This window comes from Saxophila tyrrhenica, assembly GCF_035928015.1.
Source record: "Saxophila tyrrhenica strain CCFEE 5935 chromosome Unknown scaffold_6, whole genome shotgun sequence".
NCBI classification, from domain to species: Eukaryota; Fungi; Ascomycota; class Dothideomycetes; order Mycosphaerellales; family Extremaceae; genus Saxophila; species Saxophila tyrrhenica.
In genome coordinates, this window is record NW_027041738.1 from 690,321 (window position 1) to 709,100 (window position 18,780).

The window sequence follows — 18,780 nt, forward strand, 5'->3', positions numbered from 1 at the left end:
GCTTCTCACAGCGTATCAACGAGAACCATGGCTCTACCAACCTCATCCCAGAAACTCGAGCACAGCCTTAGCAAGACCGCAGCCGTCCGCCGGGCCTTTGACACCATCTTCATCAGTCGCCAAACGCTACACACAGACTACGTCCAGCAGCTCACCATCTCCTTCCAGCGAACGCTGCGTGTGGGTGAGAGCGCGAAGGATAAAACGTTGCCAGGTCTCGGCACACTGCAGGTCTACTCAACCAAAGCGCACGAAGGTCGGTTCCCGAAAGACGCGGATGGCGAAGAGAGCTACTTCATCGCGATGTATCAGCGTGAAGCCATGTGGATTAACTTCTCGTCAAAAGAGCCCTTCCTGGTTCGCATACTCACTGATGGTCGGAACGTCATTTCCGGTGCTCCAGCCGACGAACGAGGGAAGCGCTACAACCTTCGCAGCAAGGAAGAGAAGACTCACGACCACATCGTGACCGGCGAGCAGTCGTGGGTAGGCGGAATCACTAAAGCAGGAGGCAAGGTCCGGCAGTTCGTGGCAAGGCCCCTCAACGACAGCTACGTTGTAAATGCTCCCGTCACCGGAGAAGAGGTTGCTGCTGGGCATGTGTTGCGCTTTGAGATCACTCCAAGTAATGTCTTTCCTCCCTCCAAGCACTTGGAAGCAGGCGCCACGGCACTGCCGGACGGTGTTAGACCATGGACCATTTATGTTCCATTCATGGCTGGTGGATCCGAACCCTTCTTGGTACTTCCCAGCCACACGATCCTCGACCTCAAGCATATGGTGCACCGGAGACGTGGACTTCCTCCGATCTCACAACGGTACATGTTTCAGGGCAAGATGCTTGATGATGGCCTCAGCCTCACTGAGACAAAACTGTACCATGAAGCAACCGTTCAGTTCATCGTTCGCTCGGCTGGTGGCCATCTTGCATTTGAGTCAGATATGAGCATCCCATCAGGCGTCTGCGCCTCGGAGAGTGGTGAACACGATGCGAGCATCTGGGAGCCAGATTACGGCACGGCGTTCAATGTTCACATCCTCGATTCAGTGAGCTTCCGTGCCATCACGGGCTCACTGCCCCCAACTACTTCTATCACAAGGAAGGTGTATAATGCTCATGAATTTCCATTTCCGGAGAGTCAAGAGGGTCAAGAAGAGGTGCGGGACATGGGGAGGTTTCGCAAGGGCTGCCATGTTTGTGGGCCGTGGAACGTCGGTAGCAGTGGGGATGAAAATAAGTCGGAGGAGACTCAGGATACTGAAGAGGAGACAAAGGAGACTGAAAAGCTGGAGGAGACAGAGGAGAGCTAGAGGCTAATAGATGGTGCTGTGCTTACCGCGATAGATTTCCTGCCATGTGAGAGCGCAGAAGACGATGCGAACGGGTGCTTGGTGGTCTCATCTGGTAGACTTCGTCGATTGCCAGGTATCTAGAAGCCTGTCGCGAGGATGAATTAGGGGCCATTGCTTTGCAATCAAGCTGTCTTCGACCCATCTCAAGTACCGCCTCTGCTCATAAGCTCGACCTACATGTACCATAGGCAAGGTTCAGCGAACTCCATAGCAAAATGAGTAATCACTATTCTCGAAAGATGGTTCATGGGACGAGGTGCAGTGGATACTCGTTGTGGACTGGGCCTGACTTGCAGGGCTGAGCGGCCGTGGTGGGCGTTGACACGGGGCCGAGATACAGGCGAGTAGTCACTACTTTCCCGAAACGAGAACGAATGTCATTCTCAGACCGTATCTGATACTTTTTTGGGGGCCGTGCGGACATTCACTGCGCCAAGCAAGACGTCTGAACTCAGATTCATCCAGCCAACAGGTCCAAACAACCCCACCTGGTGTGCCCCGCTGCTATCCATCACTACCGGGGTGATGCTTTCGGCAGCTCGTCGACCATGTGCAAACCCAGTGTACAGCGAGCGAGGTCCTCTACCTCGGATAAATAGTCTGGTGTCACCATGTGGTATCAGGCTCGTCTTACTTCTTCTCTTACACCTCCCTATTCTATATCCATCTGTTGATTTACTGTTCTGTTTGAGAAATCCGCAACCATGTCTCCAAGCAAAGTCTCCACCATCAAGTTCGACGAGTTCTTCAACGTCATCGATGGCAAGAACCGTAGCGGGAAGGACAAGCACCAGGGTATCAGTACGTACTGCGTTGCCTACGCCGTTCCAACAGAAGACGCCATGGAGGACGAATGCTAACTGAAGCCTTCAACAGACCCCGTCTCCGGCGAGAAGCTCTGGGACCTCCCCGTTGCGACCCAGCAAGATGTCGACGATGCCGTCGTTGCGGCCGAGAAGGCCTTCCAGAAGTGGAGGTACTCTGAGATGTCGGAGCGCAAAAAGCTGTTGAAGAAGATGAAGGACCACTACATGAGCTATGCCGACGAGATCACCGAGCTGTTGATCAAGGAGACTGGCAAGCCGGTATAGATGTGCTCGATGCACGTGGTATGAGGACATATACTGATCGCCGTCTTCTGCTTTTAGCGCCAGTTCGCCGCATTCGAAGCCAAGGGTGTCGCCGGGTGGTTCGACCACCACGACACTCTCGACTTGCCAGAGGAGAAGGTTGAGGACGATGAGAAGGTCATTACCACCCGCTACACCCCGCTCGGTGTGGTCGGTGCCATCATCCCATGTGCGTCCCTTCACCCATTCTTCACACACCCATCGCTTGCCCTTCACCTACACCTCATCTACCCTTCACCTACCTTTCATGAACTCACTGACGCATCGCAGGGAACTTCCCCATTGTCCTCTCGCTCGGCAAGATCATCCCGGCCATCCTGACCGGCAACACCATCATCTGCAAGCCGTCCCCCTTCACCCCTTACACTTGCCTCAAGATCGTCGAGCTCCTCCAAGAAGTCACCGAGCCCGGCATGATCCAAGTCGTCGGCGGCTCCGACGCCCTCGGCCCCATGCTCACCGCCCACCCCGGCATCTCCAAGATCTCCTTCACCGGCTCCATCGCGACCGGCAAGAAGATCATGGCCGCCTGCGCCCCGACCCTCAAGCGCGTCACGCTCGAGCTCGGCGGCAACGACGCCTCCATCGTCCTGCCCGACGTGGACGTCAAGAAGGTCGCCCCCGAGCTCGTCATGGGCGCCTTCCAGAACTCCGGCCAGGTATGTGTCGCGACCAAGCGCATCTACATCCACGAGGACATCTACAAGGAGATGCTCGACGCCATGGTCGAGTTCACCAAGAGCGTGAAGGTCGGCGACCCGGAGTCCGGATCCCTGCTCGGTCCCATCCAGAACCAGATGCAGTTCGAGAAGGTCAAGGAAATGTTCGCCGATACCAAGAACAAGGGGTACAAGTTCGCTGTTGGGTCTCCTGATGTTGCGTCTGGCAAGGGCTACTTCATCCAGCCGACTATTATTGACAACCCGCCGAACGACAGCCGGATCATTCAGGAGGAGCCGTTTGGACCCATCGTGCCGACGCAGCCGTGGAGTGATGAGGAGGAGGTGATTAAGAGGGCAAACAACTCGCTCTCTGGCCTGGGTGCCTGTGTCTGGGGTAACGATCTCGAGAGGGCCGAGAAGATTGCGAAGCGATTGGAGGCCGGGTCGGTGTTCGTCAACTCGTGGGAGAAGCCAACTCCGCAGGCGCTGTTCGGTGGGCACAAGGAGAGTGGTATTGGTGGAGAGTGAGTACTTGCCTGTTCGTGATGATGTCCTGGATATTTGCTGACGGTGTCACAGATGGGGCAAGGAGGGTCTCAAGGCCTTCACTAACCCGCACGTCATCCACTCTTACAAGATGAAGTAAAGTGGTGCGTGAAGGAGGACAAGTGGTCAGGAAGAATGTCGCTCAGACGTCGTGCCTCTTTCTCCGACCTCACCTCACTGGTCCCCCACCCCCACCCCGGAATATTTATTATTATATTATAAGAACAAAATCTTGGCTACCTCTGAAGCAGTCAATGACGGTCCCTCGTGGCTTGAGAGTCAGTTCGACACTATCCTGATTCTCAATCAAGTCTCGCAACAATGTGTTCGAGTGAGTTGGTTAGTGTTGGCTCAGTACAACCATTACCCTGGCGGCCTATCGACCTTGTTAACACAAGAGATTCCTCTTCATTGAGTGAAGCCCTTTCACCATGCTTAACGGGAAGAGGCTGTTCGAGTCAGTCAAAATCACCAGGTTTTCAGTGCCTCATTGAGGAAACCTGTCTAGCTTGCTTCAACACAAGAGACTGTTCGAGCCAGTCATTCGCGGTATCAGTTCCTTCACTGAGGAAGCCATTCTAGTTTGGAGTACGCGGCTGTTCGATTCAGCCAACGGGGCCCCATTCCAAAGAGCTGATAAGAGGTGTCCTCCTGCACAACTTATTTTTTTTTTGTGATTTCTTGAGGTCGTGAGTTCAAGCGCTTTTTCAACTGTCATTTCATCTGTACATGCATCTTCTAGCACGATTGTTGTCGGGGCGGGGTGGTAAGCTCTGCTGGAGGCGGCTTGCGTGCATATCTCTCCCTTCTCCAGGATACCCCCCCTATGCCTGCCACCAGTGGAGGTGACCCATTTTCCCAAGCGAATCGAGCCGTTTGCAAGAACGAGGCTCAATGCAGGGCGTTGTGGCGTGATGTAGGAGGTAGCCCTCCACTCAAGTTCCTTCAGTTCTAGAAGTGAAATTACTCTGAAACGCCCTCACGATCCCCATTCCCACCAGATCGGCGCATTACCGCGTGGCTGTCACCCAACTCACCAACATGAAACGCTGTATGCATGATCTCCAGGTTCGCGAATTTCTGGTCCCTTGGAATGGCGCGCGCTATCATCACCATGGAGGGGTCTGACTGAGGAGGTGGAGATATGCGTTGGACTGTGCTTTGAGTTTTGCGGTCATCGCACGCGAGCGCACGAGGGCGACTAGGTTGGTGGTGAGCCGTGGGAGGGAAGGAAGGAAGCGAACCAGTAAACCATTCGAGGGGGGATTGATCGACAGTTTGAGATTCATGGGAATGGGGTGGTGATTGTGTCTGGGATGACGGCGCTACGAGATACGTGTATGTAGACGGCATGCCGAGCCGTTGTGCGAGAGTGGGTTCTGTCATCTGAGCGTTGCCGCCGCCGCCGTCGTCATATCCGTGGGAAATGGCTGATGTGGGTGTGGGGACGCGGTATAGGGGGTACGAAAGGGTTCAAACTCTGTTATTTGCAGTGCAGTAGTTCCCATGCACTGTAGTTTGCTCGGCGGTTCTGATTCCGAGAACGTCGTGAAGTTGAAGCTGTTCTTTACTGCTGCTGCAACCTGTACACCGTGATTCCGACCATTGCTGTTGTTGGTCTGCCGTCATCCCTTATCGCTTCCACGCACCGACTGGACATCGACTCGGCTGCCCAACCCGCGACGCTAAGGCAGCCCGACCCCGGCCCACACCTTCTCGAGAACTTAGTCCTGAAGACCTATTCGAGTCGAGCCTCAATCCGCACCCTACCACACCTCCTGCGCTGTCTAAGGGTGTACACGTATCGCTACCACCCCCCTGGACTCCGACCAACGACGTCGACACTCTGCCGTGAAATCTGCGAGCCGCGAGCTCCAGCCGACCCACTACCCTCCCTCGACCGAGCGACTTCATCCCTACTGCTCAATTCCAGAGCGCTGCCTACTCTGAGCCGCAATGCTGTCCTGAACACCTGCTATACCTCCTACACCATCCTATATCGCCTGTTGCGCGATAAGGAGAATGCCCCATGAGGAGACCTCCGCGGCGGTGGCTGGCATCCTTTCGACCCTCGCCAAACAATACACCCCGCTGGAACACACCTCTTTCCCAGGCCATGCAGCCAGCAATGGCATCAAGGTCCCTCGGATCTCGCTGCCCGGCGACGACACGGTGGAGAAGCAGACGTTGGAGCGCGAGCTGACAGCACTCGCTTCTCGCATCCAATCCCTTGAATCGAGAGCCGCCAGTGGTACTGCCTCGTTACCTATGACACCGAACGAGCCTTTGTCAACACCCTTTCCACACGCAGAGATACAGCAGTCGCCCAGATCGGCGGGCCCGACTCCTCGCCAGCGGTCCGCGTCCTGGGTTAACACCCTCTTGGCGAAGTCAGACGGCGAGGCGCAACCCCGGCAGCTCACCGAGGAGCAATTCTCGTTCCTGCGAGAACACATTGACCAGCAGGCGCAAGAGATCAAGAGCCAGAAAGACTTTATCGAGAGCATCAAGTCTCAGTTATCACAGCAACAGAATGCGACAAAACATGCATTGGACACCCTTGGCAACTCTTCTTCGATAGAACAGCTCAAGCGAGAGATCGAGAAAAATGCGCAGATCAACGCCACGTATCAGAAGGTGCTTAAGGACATCGGCACGATCATCACGGCGGTCGCGAATGGAGATCTGAGCAAGAAGGTGTTGATCCATGCTACCGAGAAGGATCCGGAAATTGCGCGCTTTAAGCAGACGATCAACCGGATGATAGATCAGCTACAGCAATTTGCATCTCAGGTGACGTTCTTGGCGAAGGAGGTGGGCACGGAAGGGAGGCTCGGTGGCCAGGCCGTCGTACCTGGTGTAGACGGTATCTGGGCCGAGTTGACTAACAATGGTATGTACAAAGATCTTGAAGGTGTAGGAGGATGCAGGCTCACACTTTGCAGTCAACGTCATGGCACAGAATCTCACAGACCAAGTCCGAGAAATCGCTGTCGTAACTACTGCAGTCGCACATGGAGACCTCAGCCGCAAGATTCAACGGCCTGCCCGAGGCGAGATTCTGCAACTTCAGCAGACGATTAATAAGATGGTTGAGCAGCTACGAACGTTTGCGACTGAAGTGACTCGAGTGGCTCGAGATGTCGGAATCGAGGGTATTCTTGGAGGTCAGGCGCAGATTGAGGGAGTCCAGGGCATGTGGAATGATCTGACCATGAATGTGAACGCCATGGCCAACAACCTGACCGCACAAGTGCGAGACATCGCAGAGGTGACTACGGCCGTGGCGCGTGGTAATCTCACGCACAAGGTCCGCGCGCACTGCAAGGGTGAGATCCTGGAGCTCAAGAGCACAATCAATGGCATGGTGGACCAACTGCGAGTGTTTGCGGACGAGGTTACGAAAATCGCCAAAGAAGTCGGAACGGACGGCCAGCTTGGAGGTCAAGCTACTGTGCATGGAGTTGAGGGTACCTGGAAGGACCTCACCAACAATGTGAACGGCATGGCCATGAACCTCACAACGCAAGTGCGAGAAATTGCAGAGGTCACCACGGCTGTAGCGAAAGGCGATCTGAGCAAAAAGGTCGAGGCTGAGGTGTCTGGAGAGATCTTGGCGCTGAAGGTCACGATCAACACCATGGTGGACCGACTTAGCACGTTCGCCTTTGAGGTCAGCAGGGTGGCCAGAGAGGTCGGCACGGAAGGCACTCTTGGTGGACAAGCTGAAGTTGCGAACGTCGAGGGCAAATGGAAAGACCTCACGAGCAATGTCAACATTATGGCACGGAATTTGACGAACCAAGTGCGCAACATATCGAACGTTACGCAAGCAATTGCTCGCGGCGACCTGAACCAGATGATCGAAGTGGAGGCGCAAGGAGAAATAGCCACTCTCAAGAACACCATCAACGACATGGTGACGAGACTCGATGCATGGTCCATGGCCGTGAAGCGGGTAGCACGAGACGTGGGTGTCGATGGCAAGATGGGTGGGCAAGCAGAGACCGAAGGCATCGGAGGACGGTGGCGCGAGATCACTACCGACGTCAACACCATGGCATCGAATTTGACGACCCAAGTGCGGGCATTTGGCGACATTTCGAACGCTGCCATGAACGGTGACTTCTCCAAAATGATTACCGTGGAGGCTTCTGGCGAGCTCAACGAGCTGAAGGTCAAGATCAACAAGATGATCACGAGTCTGCGGGAGAGTATACAGCGCAACAACCAGGCGAGAGAAGCTGCCGAGCTGGCGAACAAGACGAAGAGCGAGTTCTTGGCGAACATGTCTCATGAGATCCGGACGCCGATGAACGGCATCATTGGCATGACGCAGCTTACTCTGGACACGGAGCTGGAACAGAATCAGCGGGATATGTTAAACATTGTGTTCTCACTGGCCAACAGCTTACTCACGATCATTGACGACATTCTGGACATCTCGAAGATCGAAGCGAACCGCATGATTCTGGAAGAAGAGCCTTTCTCGTTACGAAGTCTAGTCTTCAATAGTCTGAAGTCGCTGGCTGTGAGAGCGAACGAGAAGGATATTAGTCTTGTCTACGACATCGACAGCTCGGTGCCGGACTACATTGTTGGCGACTCGTTCCGGTTACGGCAGATTATCCTCAATCTGGCTGGCAACGCGATCAAGTTCACGGAACATGGCGAGGTGCGGGTCAAGATCTTTGCGGAGCCGAATGTCCATTGCTCGCCTGGAGAAGTGGTTGTCAAATTCGCGGTATCGGATACTGGAATTGGGATCCACTCGAACAAGCTGGACGTTATCTTTGAGACGTTCCAGCAGGCGGACGGCTCGACGACGAGGAAGTTCGGTGGGACTGGACTGGGCTTATCGATTTCGAAACGGCTGACCAATCTCATGCGCGGCAAGATGTGGGTGGAATCGGACTATGGCCAGGGGAGCACGTTCTTCTTCACCTGTGTGGTCCGTGTGGGCAACCCGGACGTGGCGCGCATCATGCCGCAACTACAGCAGTACCGGAAGCACAATGTCCTCTTCATCGACAGCGGAGCGACAGGCGACGCATCCGACATCGCAGACAGCATCCGCCAACTCGACCTCGTCCCTTTCGTGGTCGGCAGAAGCGGCGCGGCCTCCCCAGCCGAAGTCAGATCTGTGGACGTCTACGACTGCATCATTGTCGACCACGGCGACACGGCGCAAAAGCTCCGCAGCATGGAACGCTTCAAATTCATCCCCATCGTCCTCATCGCACCGAAAATATCCGTCAGTTTCAAGACTGCGCTCGAAAACGGCATCTCTTCCTACATGACGACCCCCTGCCTCCCCATCGACCTCGGAAATGCCCTCATTCCCGCCCTCGAAGGCCGCGCCGCACCCAGCTCCGCCGACCACTCCCGCTCCTTCGACATCCTGCTGGCCGAAGACAACGCCGTGAACCAGAAACTCGCCGTCAAGATCCTCATGAAGCACAACCACAAAGTCACCGTCGCCAATAACGGTTTGGAAGCACTCGAGTCGATCAAGAAGAAACTCTTCGACGTCGTGTTGATGGACGTGCAGATGCCGGTCATGGGCGGCTTCGAAGCGACGGCGAAGATCCGCGAGTACGAACAAACGCACGAACTCGCCCGCACACCCATCATCGCTCTCACGGCGCATGCCATGCTGGGCGATCGGGAGAAGTGCATCCAAGCCCAGATGGACGAGTATTTGAGCAAACCACTCAAACCTAACCAATTGATCCAGACGATCCTGAAATGCGCCACGCTCGGCGGGGCTTTGCTAGAAAGGAAGTCTGATGGGAGAGGGTATTTGTACGATGAAGGCACGGGGGCGGACGGGAGTCAGGAGCAAGAGCGGCTGGGGACGCCGAAGCGGCCGGGCATGAATGAGAGGGGCTGGACGGAGGCGGGGCCGGCGGGGATGGAGAGTCCGGCGTTTTTGTCGGGGGATATGGAGGATCCGTTTCAGCAGAGGGTGAGTCCAATACTTCTTCTATGTATGGGTAGTGAAGGATGGTATGCTGACTTGTGGTATAGGAGGCTCTCATGCGGGCGAACAGCAGTTGACTCTGATCCTGCTCCGGTCGAAGAAGCAGCAGCAGCAGCATTTGTTGGACGAGAAGCCCACCCAGGCTCTTGGACATTCTTATTGGGAAACAGCATTTTCACTTTTGGAACGAGCGCATTGGTGTTTTGGGCGTCGGCGAAAGCGATCTCGGTCGACGAGGTTTGGGGTCTTGTTGGGATGTCTTGGTCTTACGAATTGGTCATGCATACGTGCTGTCTCGAGGCTCGCGGGGCGAGGAGGATGGTGAAGCATTGTTAGGCGGAGAGAGGGTTTTGGGTTATGATACCTATGGCTGTTGCTATTTATCGTCGTCTGTCGAATGGATGGATGATGTCCTATCTTACTCATATACCTGGAGCGCTTTGACGGTATCATACATTTGCGGCCAGGTCTCCGACAGTAGCTCTGTGGTGTTGCGGCCTCACATTATACTATTGATTGCTGGGGTATGTTGCATGTGATTGTCGGTAGAGTTTGAGCTCGGACCGCAGTTGCAACGCCCTTTCTCGGCTGCAGTTCAAGCGAAGTACTTGGACTCGACGCAGCTGAGCTGCAGCAGTAGCCTGACTCTTCAGCGCCGGCTTCGACCATGTCTACCTCGCTCTCTCCTTGTCCACACGGTAGGTGCTGCGGCATAGGAGAGACATGGCCGGCGGCGTCGGCGAGGCTGCTCTGATACTCGGCCTCATCTCTATCATTATTATTGTAGACGAGACGAAGAAGATTTACGATGCGGCGCATGATAAGAGTGGCCTTCCGAAGGTCTTTCGCGAGGTCCACAGCAGATTGCCCATCGTAGCGTCTATCTTGGAAGAAGCCAGGCGGCAGAACCAGAGTACCCAGCAGTTCGACACCAAGATCCAACCTCTGCTACAGAGCTGCGAGGATGATTCAAAAGACCTTCGTACGATCTTCGACAAGGTCATCTCGACGGACAATGTACCGTCGTACGAGCGGTACAGCAAGGCTGCGAGAGCCGTCAAGCCAGGCAGGACGAGAAAGGTGGAGAGCCTGATGGCAGATATCCTGAAGAACCTGCAGTTGTTGGAGACACACCACCTGTTCAAGAATGTGGCTACGGCGCAAGAGCTGAGAAGCGCGTTGGGGGAAATGCTGAAGATTGAGAAAGAGGAGCCCTCTCTGCCCGATGATCCCAGCACGACCATATACTCCACGGGTCAGGGTTCCAACTTGAACACCGGGTCGGGGACGCAGAAGATTCAGCAGACGTTTGGGGCAGGGCCGACGTGGAACGTTGAGAATTATCATGCTGCACAAGGTACGGGCAATCCTCCGTCTCGTTGAGATGGTCCACACGAGCAGCAAAGATTGATGAGAGTTCAGGCAGTTGAGTCCTTTCCTGTGTAGTTTCTTCGTCATGAGATATCGCCAGTCTCATGCGCTTTAGCTATGATCGAACATAAGTTGACCAATGCAGTCGACAATCTATCACCTCAATCCCACTTGTCATCAGAAAAGTGTCCTCCTCCCGTATGAAACGGTAGCCGCCTACTCACCACGCCCTGCTCTGTCCGCTTCTCTCGGGGGGAGGCTGCAACACAAGTACAAAGGGACGAGCCGAGCCCATGCAGTCGTTGTGACCGGCCTCGGCGGCACAGGGAAGACTCAACTCGTCCTAGACTTCGTGGAGAACCACAAGGACGATTATGACACTGTGGTTTGGCTGAACGCCAGCAGCGCCAAGAATCTTCGATCCAACTTCGCAGTCTGCTGCAATGAGCTCTATCTCAAACAACCCGCCTGGTCCAATAGCTCTTCGAGAATCGAGGACGAACCCAGCGTTCGAGCGGCGCTGCAGTGGTCCCGGCGGCGCAGAGAAGATCAGAAGTGGCTGGTCGTGCTCGACAACGCCGACGATGCCTCTCAGTGTCCCTATGATGTTGTTCCTAAAGGCGTGGGCGGGACTCTGATCATCACGAGCCGTGAGAAAGCCTCTCGGCTGGTGGACAACAAGGGAGAGACTCTTGAAGTGGATGCGATGGATCTCGACGAGGCTATGTCACTGCTATTCCGGTCTGCAGGCATTAGTGAGCACAAGCTTCGAGGCTCCAGTCTGGCTCTACCGGAACGGATTGTCGAGCATTTGGATCGACTGCCGCTGGCTATCAGTCTGGCTGGCGCCGCGATCTCTGACGAGCTTCTACTCGACGACGACGTCGAAGCCACTTTACAAAAGTATTTCAAAGACCTTGAACAGCACCGTGACCCTCTCCTGAAGACAGACGATTCTGCAGGCCTATCTTCCTACGATAAGACGATCTGGACGGTCTGGAGCTCAACGTTCTCCGCCATCGAGAAATTATATCCCGATGTACCTGCTGTGCAGCTGCTCACATTCTTGACGTATGCTGACAGGTCATGCATTCAACACGAGCTTTTCCGCCTCTCGGCTGTAGAGTATTCGGCCCAGCTTTCTTGGGAGGAAGTTGTAATACCTCAATGGCTGAAAGATATACTGGCGCCAGAACAGACGAAGGACAGAGTGTGGGACGATCATCACTACCGCGAGACCCTCAAGCCGCTGCTACGTTACGGTCTGGTGCGATCCGTCAACGGCCCCGCCGGTATGAAAGGAATCACCATGCATGGCTTAGTGCGATGGAGAGCGCAGCAACAACCAGACTTTGTGAATTACTGGGCCGCCTACGTTGGCTGGATGTATCTCATCTTACGACATGATACCTTGTTCACAGAAGACAGGCCTTTCTAATGGATCATACCGCACCTTCCCAGCACGAAAGCATTGCAAGAAGACTTTCACCTCCCAGATCCCGTTTTGACATGCATGGTCCTCCGCGTATTCGCCGAGGCGTGGAAGAGTGCGAGATGGCGAAGAGCTGAACGACTGTTTCTCCGCTTGTGGGACCTCGCAAAGGACAACTGTAATGATAGCTTGACGCAGATCTTCCGGCATGAGATTGGCGACATCCAGTTCCACCGAAAGTTCCAGGATGAAGAGTCTGCACGAGGTTCCGACATCAAACGACGAACGCAAGCAGCTCTTATGATTGAGAAAATCTTCAAAGCTGAACTCTTCGAGCTCGTCGAGGAGGACTTGATGACATTGTGTACTGGGACGAACCTTGTGGGAGTCTACTTTCGACAGGGTCGGGAAGATAACGCATCAGCTCTGTCGTCAAGATTGCTGGAGGTGCAAACGAGGCTCTTGGGCCCTAAGCACCCACAGACACTTATGTGTACTCTTCATGCCGTCCGCTGGGGATCGGAAAGAGCTTTACTCAGGGAGAACATCGCAACCCAGAGCCGTGTGTGGGCTACAGCGACGACAGAGTTGGGGAGCAACCACCCAGTCACGATCGCCGCCATGAAACATTTGGCAGGCACTTGCAGCAAGCTAGAGCTGTGGCCGGACGCACACGATCTCTACTCCGACGTGATTCAGATCCAGGTGGAGGTGCCAGGACAGACACATCCCGATACACTGGCGGACATGAGCAAACTTGTCACAGTGTACGAAGCTCAAGGACTCGCTCAGGAAGCTGAAAGCCTAAGCGCGAAGGTTGATGCCTTGTCGAACGACGTTCTCGAGATGGACGACCTCGAAGAAGGAACCGGACAGCTGTACCTCTTCGACCAACATATGGAGTCGTCTGTGGAAGGCAAGTGCGACTGGGAAACGATCTTTTCGGGCCGATGGAACCAGAATGAACCGCCGGAGGAGGCGCCTCGCTCTCAACCATCCGCCTTTTACGGGAGATCATGGCAAGATGAAGACCAAGGCTCGAATGCTAGTGGAAGCAGTTCATCCCAAATGTCTCGCTATGGGCCTTTGGACGAGGTTGATGTTAGCCCGATACTGGTGTACAAGTATAAGAGCAGCGTACAGATGACGACGCAGAGAGATCTAGCCGCTTGGTTTGACAAAGAAGGTGGGACTGTTCAATACATGACGCAAGGTCTTGACTGACGGAAGACTCGATAGATCCACACGTTCGAGTGACCAAGAAACCCATCCCACGGGGCAGCGGCCGGGTAGACATCAAGTCTGAAGACCTTCTGCTTCCCGAGGAGCGAGACGTCAACTTGGGTGCAGCTCAATCGAACGAGCCGATAGCTTCTGTGAAGCTTCCGCGTGCGGCGTATTGGAGCCGAATGTTGTTTGGAAGCTATCAGGATCTTTACATCGTGTCGCCCGAGACTGGAGGGACCCGGTCGTCGCCATACGCAAGCGATGACGAGGGTGAGAGGTCTGCGGACACTTCGTGGCCTGTAAGCCCGGGTCTCTCAGCCGAATGGCTCGACGAGGAGAAATCGGAGGATGGCTTGGCCTCTGAATCCGCACCTGGGCGTGCAGATGAGGCGTTGCACGGTCCAAGCGCAACAGAACCGCTGATCAGTGCGGGCGGTCCAGTAGAAGAGGTGGAAGTAACTCCTTCCAGCGAGGGCGACTCAGAGGAAGTGCAGATGCCGGGCCCTCCGCAACGTCGGAGAGCCGCTTCCATGCCTTCATCTGGAGCTGCTGCGCGTAGGTGGGAAGCCATGAAAGGACCTCCAAATCCCGATTGGCGTGCAGGTGCTCTGAACGATTATCCGCAATACCTGAGGGATAGCCTGAAGCGCCGATTATAAGCTTCCAGGCAATTTCCGGTATCAACCGTCGCTACGGAGGTATCACGGTGTACCACCATCGTCCCGGCAGACCTCTCTCTCGAGATGGGATTGGCTCTAGGGCCAGCCTCAACCCGCAGAGTGTTTGGACGACTCTAAAAGGTTCCAAAACAGCGAGCCGACGCCGTGCTCACTCCGCCAGGACTTCCGTATGTGACCGCTCGAGAGAGGCTTTGATACTGCGGCGAAGCATCATGGCATCTGGTGACTCTGAGAACTACCGGCAGCAGAAGCCGCACGGTAGTTTCAGCAAACTCACGCCTCCTTCGGGGGCCCATCGCCATGCTGGCCAAACTTCTGACGCCAATGATCCTGCAGCTCCCTCTCCGCCTTCTTTTCCGGATCCTTGTCAACACACATATCCACGATCGCAAAGGCGGCGCCGACCATCCCGAGAATCAGCAATAGCGTCGCAACGACTATCCATGGATCGTTGGGGTGGTGAACCATCATCCAGACTCCGATGCAGAACACGGCCGTGGAGACTGTTAGGATCGACGCTGGAAATATTACATTAGCTATCAAATGATGTAAACAGAAAGCCACGCTGCCATACCTTGTTCGCGCAGGGTGAAGTTGTTTTGGTTCTCCTTTCTGTAGAACGGAGCTTTTACTGCCATGTACACCAACCACACTTCTTCATCGTCTGGACCGAAGGTCTTGCGGTACATTGCGATAGGGTAGGAGCGCAATTCGCGGTCACTGCCATACTTCCATCGTGAAGCGATTTCTGTTGCGTCGTCTCTGCTGATGCCTTTACTGTGTAGTGAGTGGACCAGATAGTCACGAACTTCTGCTGGCGTTGCGGTTGGCTTTGGCAGGTCTTGCTTCCCTTGAGCATTCGGTGATGACAAAAGTTCAAAAGACCCTGCTGTCTCGTCCGTGTCCTTCGAGCTATCCATATTGCAAAGCTGTTTGTTTCTACGACAGCAATCACATGCACGCCCTATCGTGAAGTCCAACCCCACGCCACGCGGTCTGGGTTGTTCGGAGAGCCGGAACAGATCCCGACATCGGCATCGCAAACAACGCCGATCAAACGAACTCCTTTGCGGCGTTGGAAAGGAAAACTTCAAGCCTCGCACGAATCGACTCCATCTGGGCAAGACCCAGCTTGGAAGTCAATGCCAACATACCACGTGGCCTGGGCAATAGGTCAGACGCTCGAGCAAGATTTTCCTTCGTTCCTGGTGGAGATACGTAGCATTCAACCGCGAGCCATTTGCCATTGGCCCCCGTGTCTTTTGCCTCTAAAGGCGATGCTTGACACATAGCGGAGCTGGCGTCGTGAGCAACTCCCTTTAGAGAAACGAGTCTATATAGCGGCGGTTGTGCCTACCTTTAGCAACGTGAAAACTCTTCTTCCGCGGATATGCGAACGAGTGTCCTGCTCAACGACTTCATCCTTGGAACATAGCGCCGTCAGCCTCGACAGCGACTTCTGTTAGCTATATACCAGCGCTTCGCCCTACTGTTAGCGATCATTGATGGATCCCACGTCGTAATGGATATCATCTCCTTGCTCAACACATCGGCATGTGACTGTCGACCGTCTCAAAGACGGACAGCAGATTGATTTCGAATCAGGAGACGAATGGCTCCATTGCGAGCAGGTCACGATAGGAAAGTTGCTCTCAATGTAACTAATCACCACGCCCTTCAGAGCACATGTCGTTGCGAAAGTGCTGACGGAGTTGAGCATTACCAAAGCACAGAGATGCCGCAAGCCCGTGCGGTCTGGCAACCATTGGTCCATCATGCAGAAACGTGCATGAAGCCACGTCTCGGCGTTCGTGGACGGCTGGGGTGAGTCAAGGTGTTGATGGTTTTACATTCTGTTTGCACGCCCTACCCGTCTGACGAGTGATGCGTTTCCTTCGTAAGTATTATATAAACATCTCCGTCCTCTTCTCCTCGATGTAAGTACTTCCCACTCGACCACACTCCACGCGCTTCTTCTACCACTTCAGTCCATCATCTCGAGAACATCTACATCCGGAGATACACACCACACTCCGCATTGAAGATTCCAAGCCGCCTTCTCCTACTCGCCTGATCCCCGCACCCCCCAGCGCCCAGCGATATCGCCCGCGTGCAGCTGGTTGGTTGGTTTCTTTGTCCTCAGACCTTGGGTTGTCTTGGGTCGACCTTTGATAACGGAGCCGACGGCTACTTGAAGTGGCGACCATGCCCTCTTCCACTTCCTCCAACGACGGCCACACCATGCCTTCCAAACTCAGGAACTTGGTGCAGGCCCAGAAGCCAGATATCAAAATCAACTTCTCCACCAAGAAGAAGACTTATACTACACTGGATCGGATCGAAGGCTCCGTTACTGTGGTTCCGCAGGTGGATACGAACTTCGACTCAATCGACATTGAATTCATTGGAACATCGAGAACTTATGTCGAACGACTCACTACTGCTGCTGCTGCGAGTGGACGATCAGAGGCCTTCCACCAGTTCTTGAAGCTCCAACAGCCTGGACTGCATCAACTGTATCCGGAGGATCTGGTCCTTCGAGCCGGCAAGATCTACGACTTCCCCTTTGTCTTTGTCGTACCTCAGCAACTTTTGCCGCGGGTATGCCAGCACCCTGTTCAGAGCGACGCCACCCGCGAAGCACACTTTCGTCTCCCACCCACCTTCGGCGATAAAGGTCTGACGAGCCAGAAGGGCTCCGATGACATGGCTCCGGACATGGCGAGCATCCGATATGGGGTCTTCTCCAAGATCACAGAGCTCAAGATGAAAGGTGACGATGCACTTCGATGTACTGTCGCATCCAAAGCTCGGAGACTGCGAGTCATTCCTGCAGTCGAGGAGCAGCCCCCTCTCGACGTTCACACCGAAGACGGTGAGTACTTCATGAGGAAGGAGAAGTCCATCAGGAAAGGCTTGCTCAAGGGGAGGCTCGGCACCCTGACCATGGAGTCCGCGCAACCTCAGGCGTTTAAGATGAAGTCGTACAACAACCCAGAGTCTAGGATGACTACGATGGCGACAGTCATGCTTCGCTTCGATCCACTTGACGACGCACTGCCACCGCCGAAACTTGGAAACCTCGCCAGCAAGCTCAAAGTCACCACCTACTTCTCCAGTGTGGCGAGAGACTGCTTCCCGTCCAAGCAGCTGTCCATGTACGATCTCTCGCAAGGCCTGCACACCGAACAATTCAGCCTCTCGTCTCGCTGCGTCAATAACGTGGAGTGGACGAAGCAAGAGCCTTCTCCTGCACTCACTCTCGAACGACGTGGCTCTGCGCTTTCATCCAGCTCCTTGGAGACAGGCGACATCCCGGAAGCAAGCGAAGGCTACAAGGGTGGACTATATTACACAACTCGCATCCTCGTCCCGATCACACTCCCAACGAACAAGGCCTTCCCACCCACCTTCCACAGCTGCCTCATCAGCCGCGTCTACGCCCTCAAACTCGATCTCGGCATCTCCAGCCCCGGTCTCGGCTCAACAATGGAAGTCAAAGTCCCCGTGCAAATCTCCTCCCAAGACCTCGTCAGCGACGACTTCGCCCGTCGAGAATCGATCAGCGGCGTCGAAGAGGCGGAAGTCGACGTCGAAGACGTCTCGAACTTCTTCTCCAACAACGGATTTGAGCCTAGGACGATCCGCGTGCCGTCGGTGGACTTGGTCGGACGCAGCAGGATTGGGAGTCAGGCGCCGACGGCGGATGCACCCCCGGGGTATACGCCGATGAATGAGGGGAGGGTGGCGCCGAGTGTGAGTTATCAAAGGTTGCAGAGTGTGCCTGTTTACTAGGGGATGGAGGGTGTCCTTTCGTTTGGTTTGACGATCTGGGTTTGGGGTGGGTTTTCAACAACGCAACAGATGAGTGTACATACAAAGCGAGGTGTCGACCGGTCTGATATGGGACGGATCAAGCAGCGAGCAATATGGAATGCTGCGTAATAACATAATCGAGAGATACCCCCAATAGCTGTTGATAGATGACAAAAGTTAGTTGATTGTCTCATTGCAACTGACCACTGTTTCTTTTGATCGAACAGACTGTCTTTGGAACGTTCTCCAACGTGCAATTACGTTGAGTATTCTGTTTATACCGTCGATGCATGTTGTCGTCGTCGCCGTGCCTCTCGAGAGCACGACACTTCGACCAGCTCCCCGCCCCCACCTGTTTGAAGTGGTGACGTCCATCGTAGATCACCGCGTCCAACCTATCAGCAGCTCCGCGATTACTCGCACATTTGTTGATGTCCACGGCAACAACGACTGCAAACTGCCATACAGCTCTTCCATCTCCTCCTCCTCTCCTTATCATTTCCACCACATGCTCTTCCTCAGACCCCTCCCTTCTTCTTCTCTTCTTCGTCAACCACTTTTAAAAACCACCCTATTCAAG

The 18,780-nt window shown here is 54.6% G+C and overlaps 7 protein-coding genes across 7 annotated transcripts; 6 read left to right on the top strand and 1 right to left on the bottom strand.

The window, feature by feature from the left end:
- Positions 1-27: 27 nt before the first annotated feature.
- On the top strand, positions 28-1,311 carry LTR77_004327 (uncharacterized protein; the record flags this gene model as incomplete). The annotated part of the gene is made up of 1 exon (XM_064801581.1): positions 28-1,311. The coding sequence occupies one exon, from the start codon at positions 28-30 to the stop codon at positions 1,309-1,311; it is 1,284 nt and encodes a 427-aa protein (XP_064660211.1).
- Positions 1,312-2,057: 746 nt separating this feature from the next.
- On the top strand, positions 2,058-3,791 carry LTR77_004328 (uncharacterized protein; the record flags this gene model as incomplete). Its single annotated transcript, XM_064801582.1, has 5 exons — positions 2,058-2,154; positions 2,230-2,438; positions 2,502-2,652; positions 2,754-3,669; positions 3,725-3,791. The coding sequence occupies 5 exons, from the start codon at positions 2,058-2,060 to the stop codon at positions 3,789-3,791; spliced, it is 1,440 nt and encodes a 479-aa protein (XP_064660212.1).
- Positions 3,792-5,713: 1,922 nt separating this feature from the next.
- NIK1 (histidine kinase osmosensor) lies at positions 5,714-9,751 on the top strand (the record flags this gene model as incomplete). Its single annotated transcript, XM_064801583.1, has 3 exons — positions 5,714-6,584; positions 6,637-9,659; positions 9,722-9,751. The coding sequence occupies 3 exons, from the start codon at positions 5,714-5,716 to the stop codon at positions 9,749-9,751; spliced, it is 3,924 nt and encodes a 1,307-aa protein (XP_064660213.1).
- Positions 9,752-10,397: 646 nt separating this feature from the next.
- On the top strand, positions 10,398-12,483 carry LTR77_004330 (uncharacterized protein; the record flags this gene model as incomplete). The annotated part of the gene is made up of 2 exons (XM_064801584.1): positions 10,398-11,031; positions 11,345-12,483. 2 exons carry the CDS (start codon positions 10,398-10,400, stop codon positions 12,481-12,483), a joined length of 1,773 nt encoding a protein of 590 aa, XP_064660214.1.
- Positions 12,484-12,558: 75 nt separating this feature from the next.
- On the top strand, positions 12,559-14,363 carry LTR77_004331 (uncharacterized protein; the record flags this gene model as incomplete). The annotated part of the gene is made up of 2 exons (XM_064801585.1): positions 12,559-13,663; positions 13,717-14,363. 2 exons carry the CDS (start codon positions 12,559-12,561, stop codon positions 14,361-14,363), a joined length of 1,752 nt encoding a protein of 583 aa, XP_064660215.1.
- A 294-nt stretch (positions 14,364-14,657) lies between these two features.
- LTR77_004332 (uncharacterized protein) lies at positions 14,658-15,304 on the bottom strand (the record flags this gene model as incomplete). Its single annotated transcript, XM_064801586.1, has 2 exons — positions 14,658-14,902; positions 14,959-15,304. 2 exons carry the CDS (start codon positions 15,302-15,304, stop codon positions 14,658-14,660), a joined length of 591 nt encoding a protein of 196 aa, XP_064660216.1.
- A 1,285-nt stretch (positions 15,305-16,589) lies between these two features.
- Positions 16,590-18,179, top strand: LTR77_004333 (uncharacterized protein; the record flags this gene model as incomplete). The annotated part of the gene is made up of 1 exon (XM_064801587.1): positions 16,590-18,179. The coding sequence occupies one exon, from the start codon at positions 16,590-16,592 to the stop codon at positions 18,177-18,179; it is 1,590 nt and encodes a 529-aa protein (XP_064660217.1).
- Between the last annotated feature and the right edge of the window lie 601 nt (positions 18,180-18,780).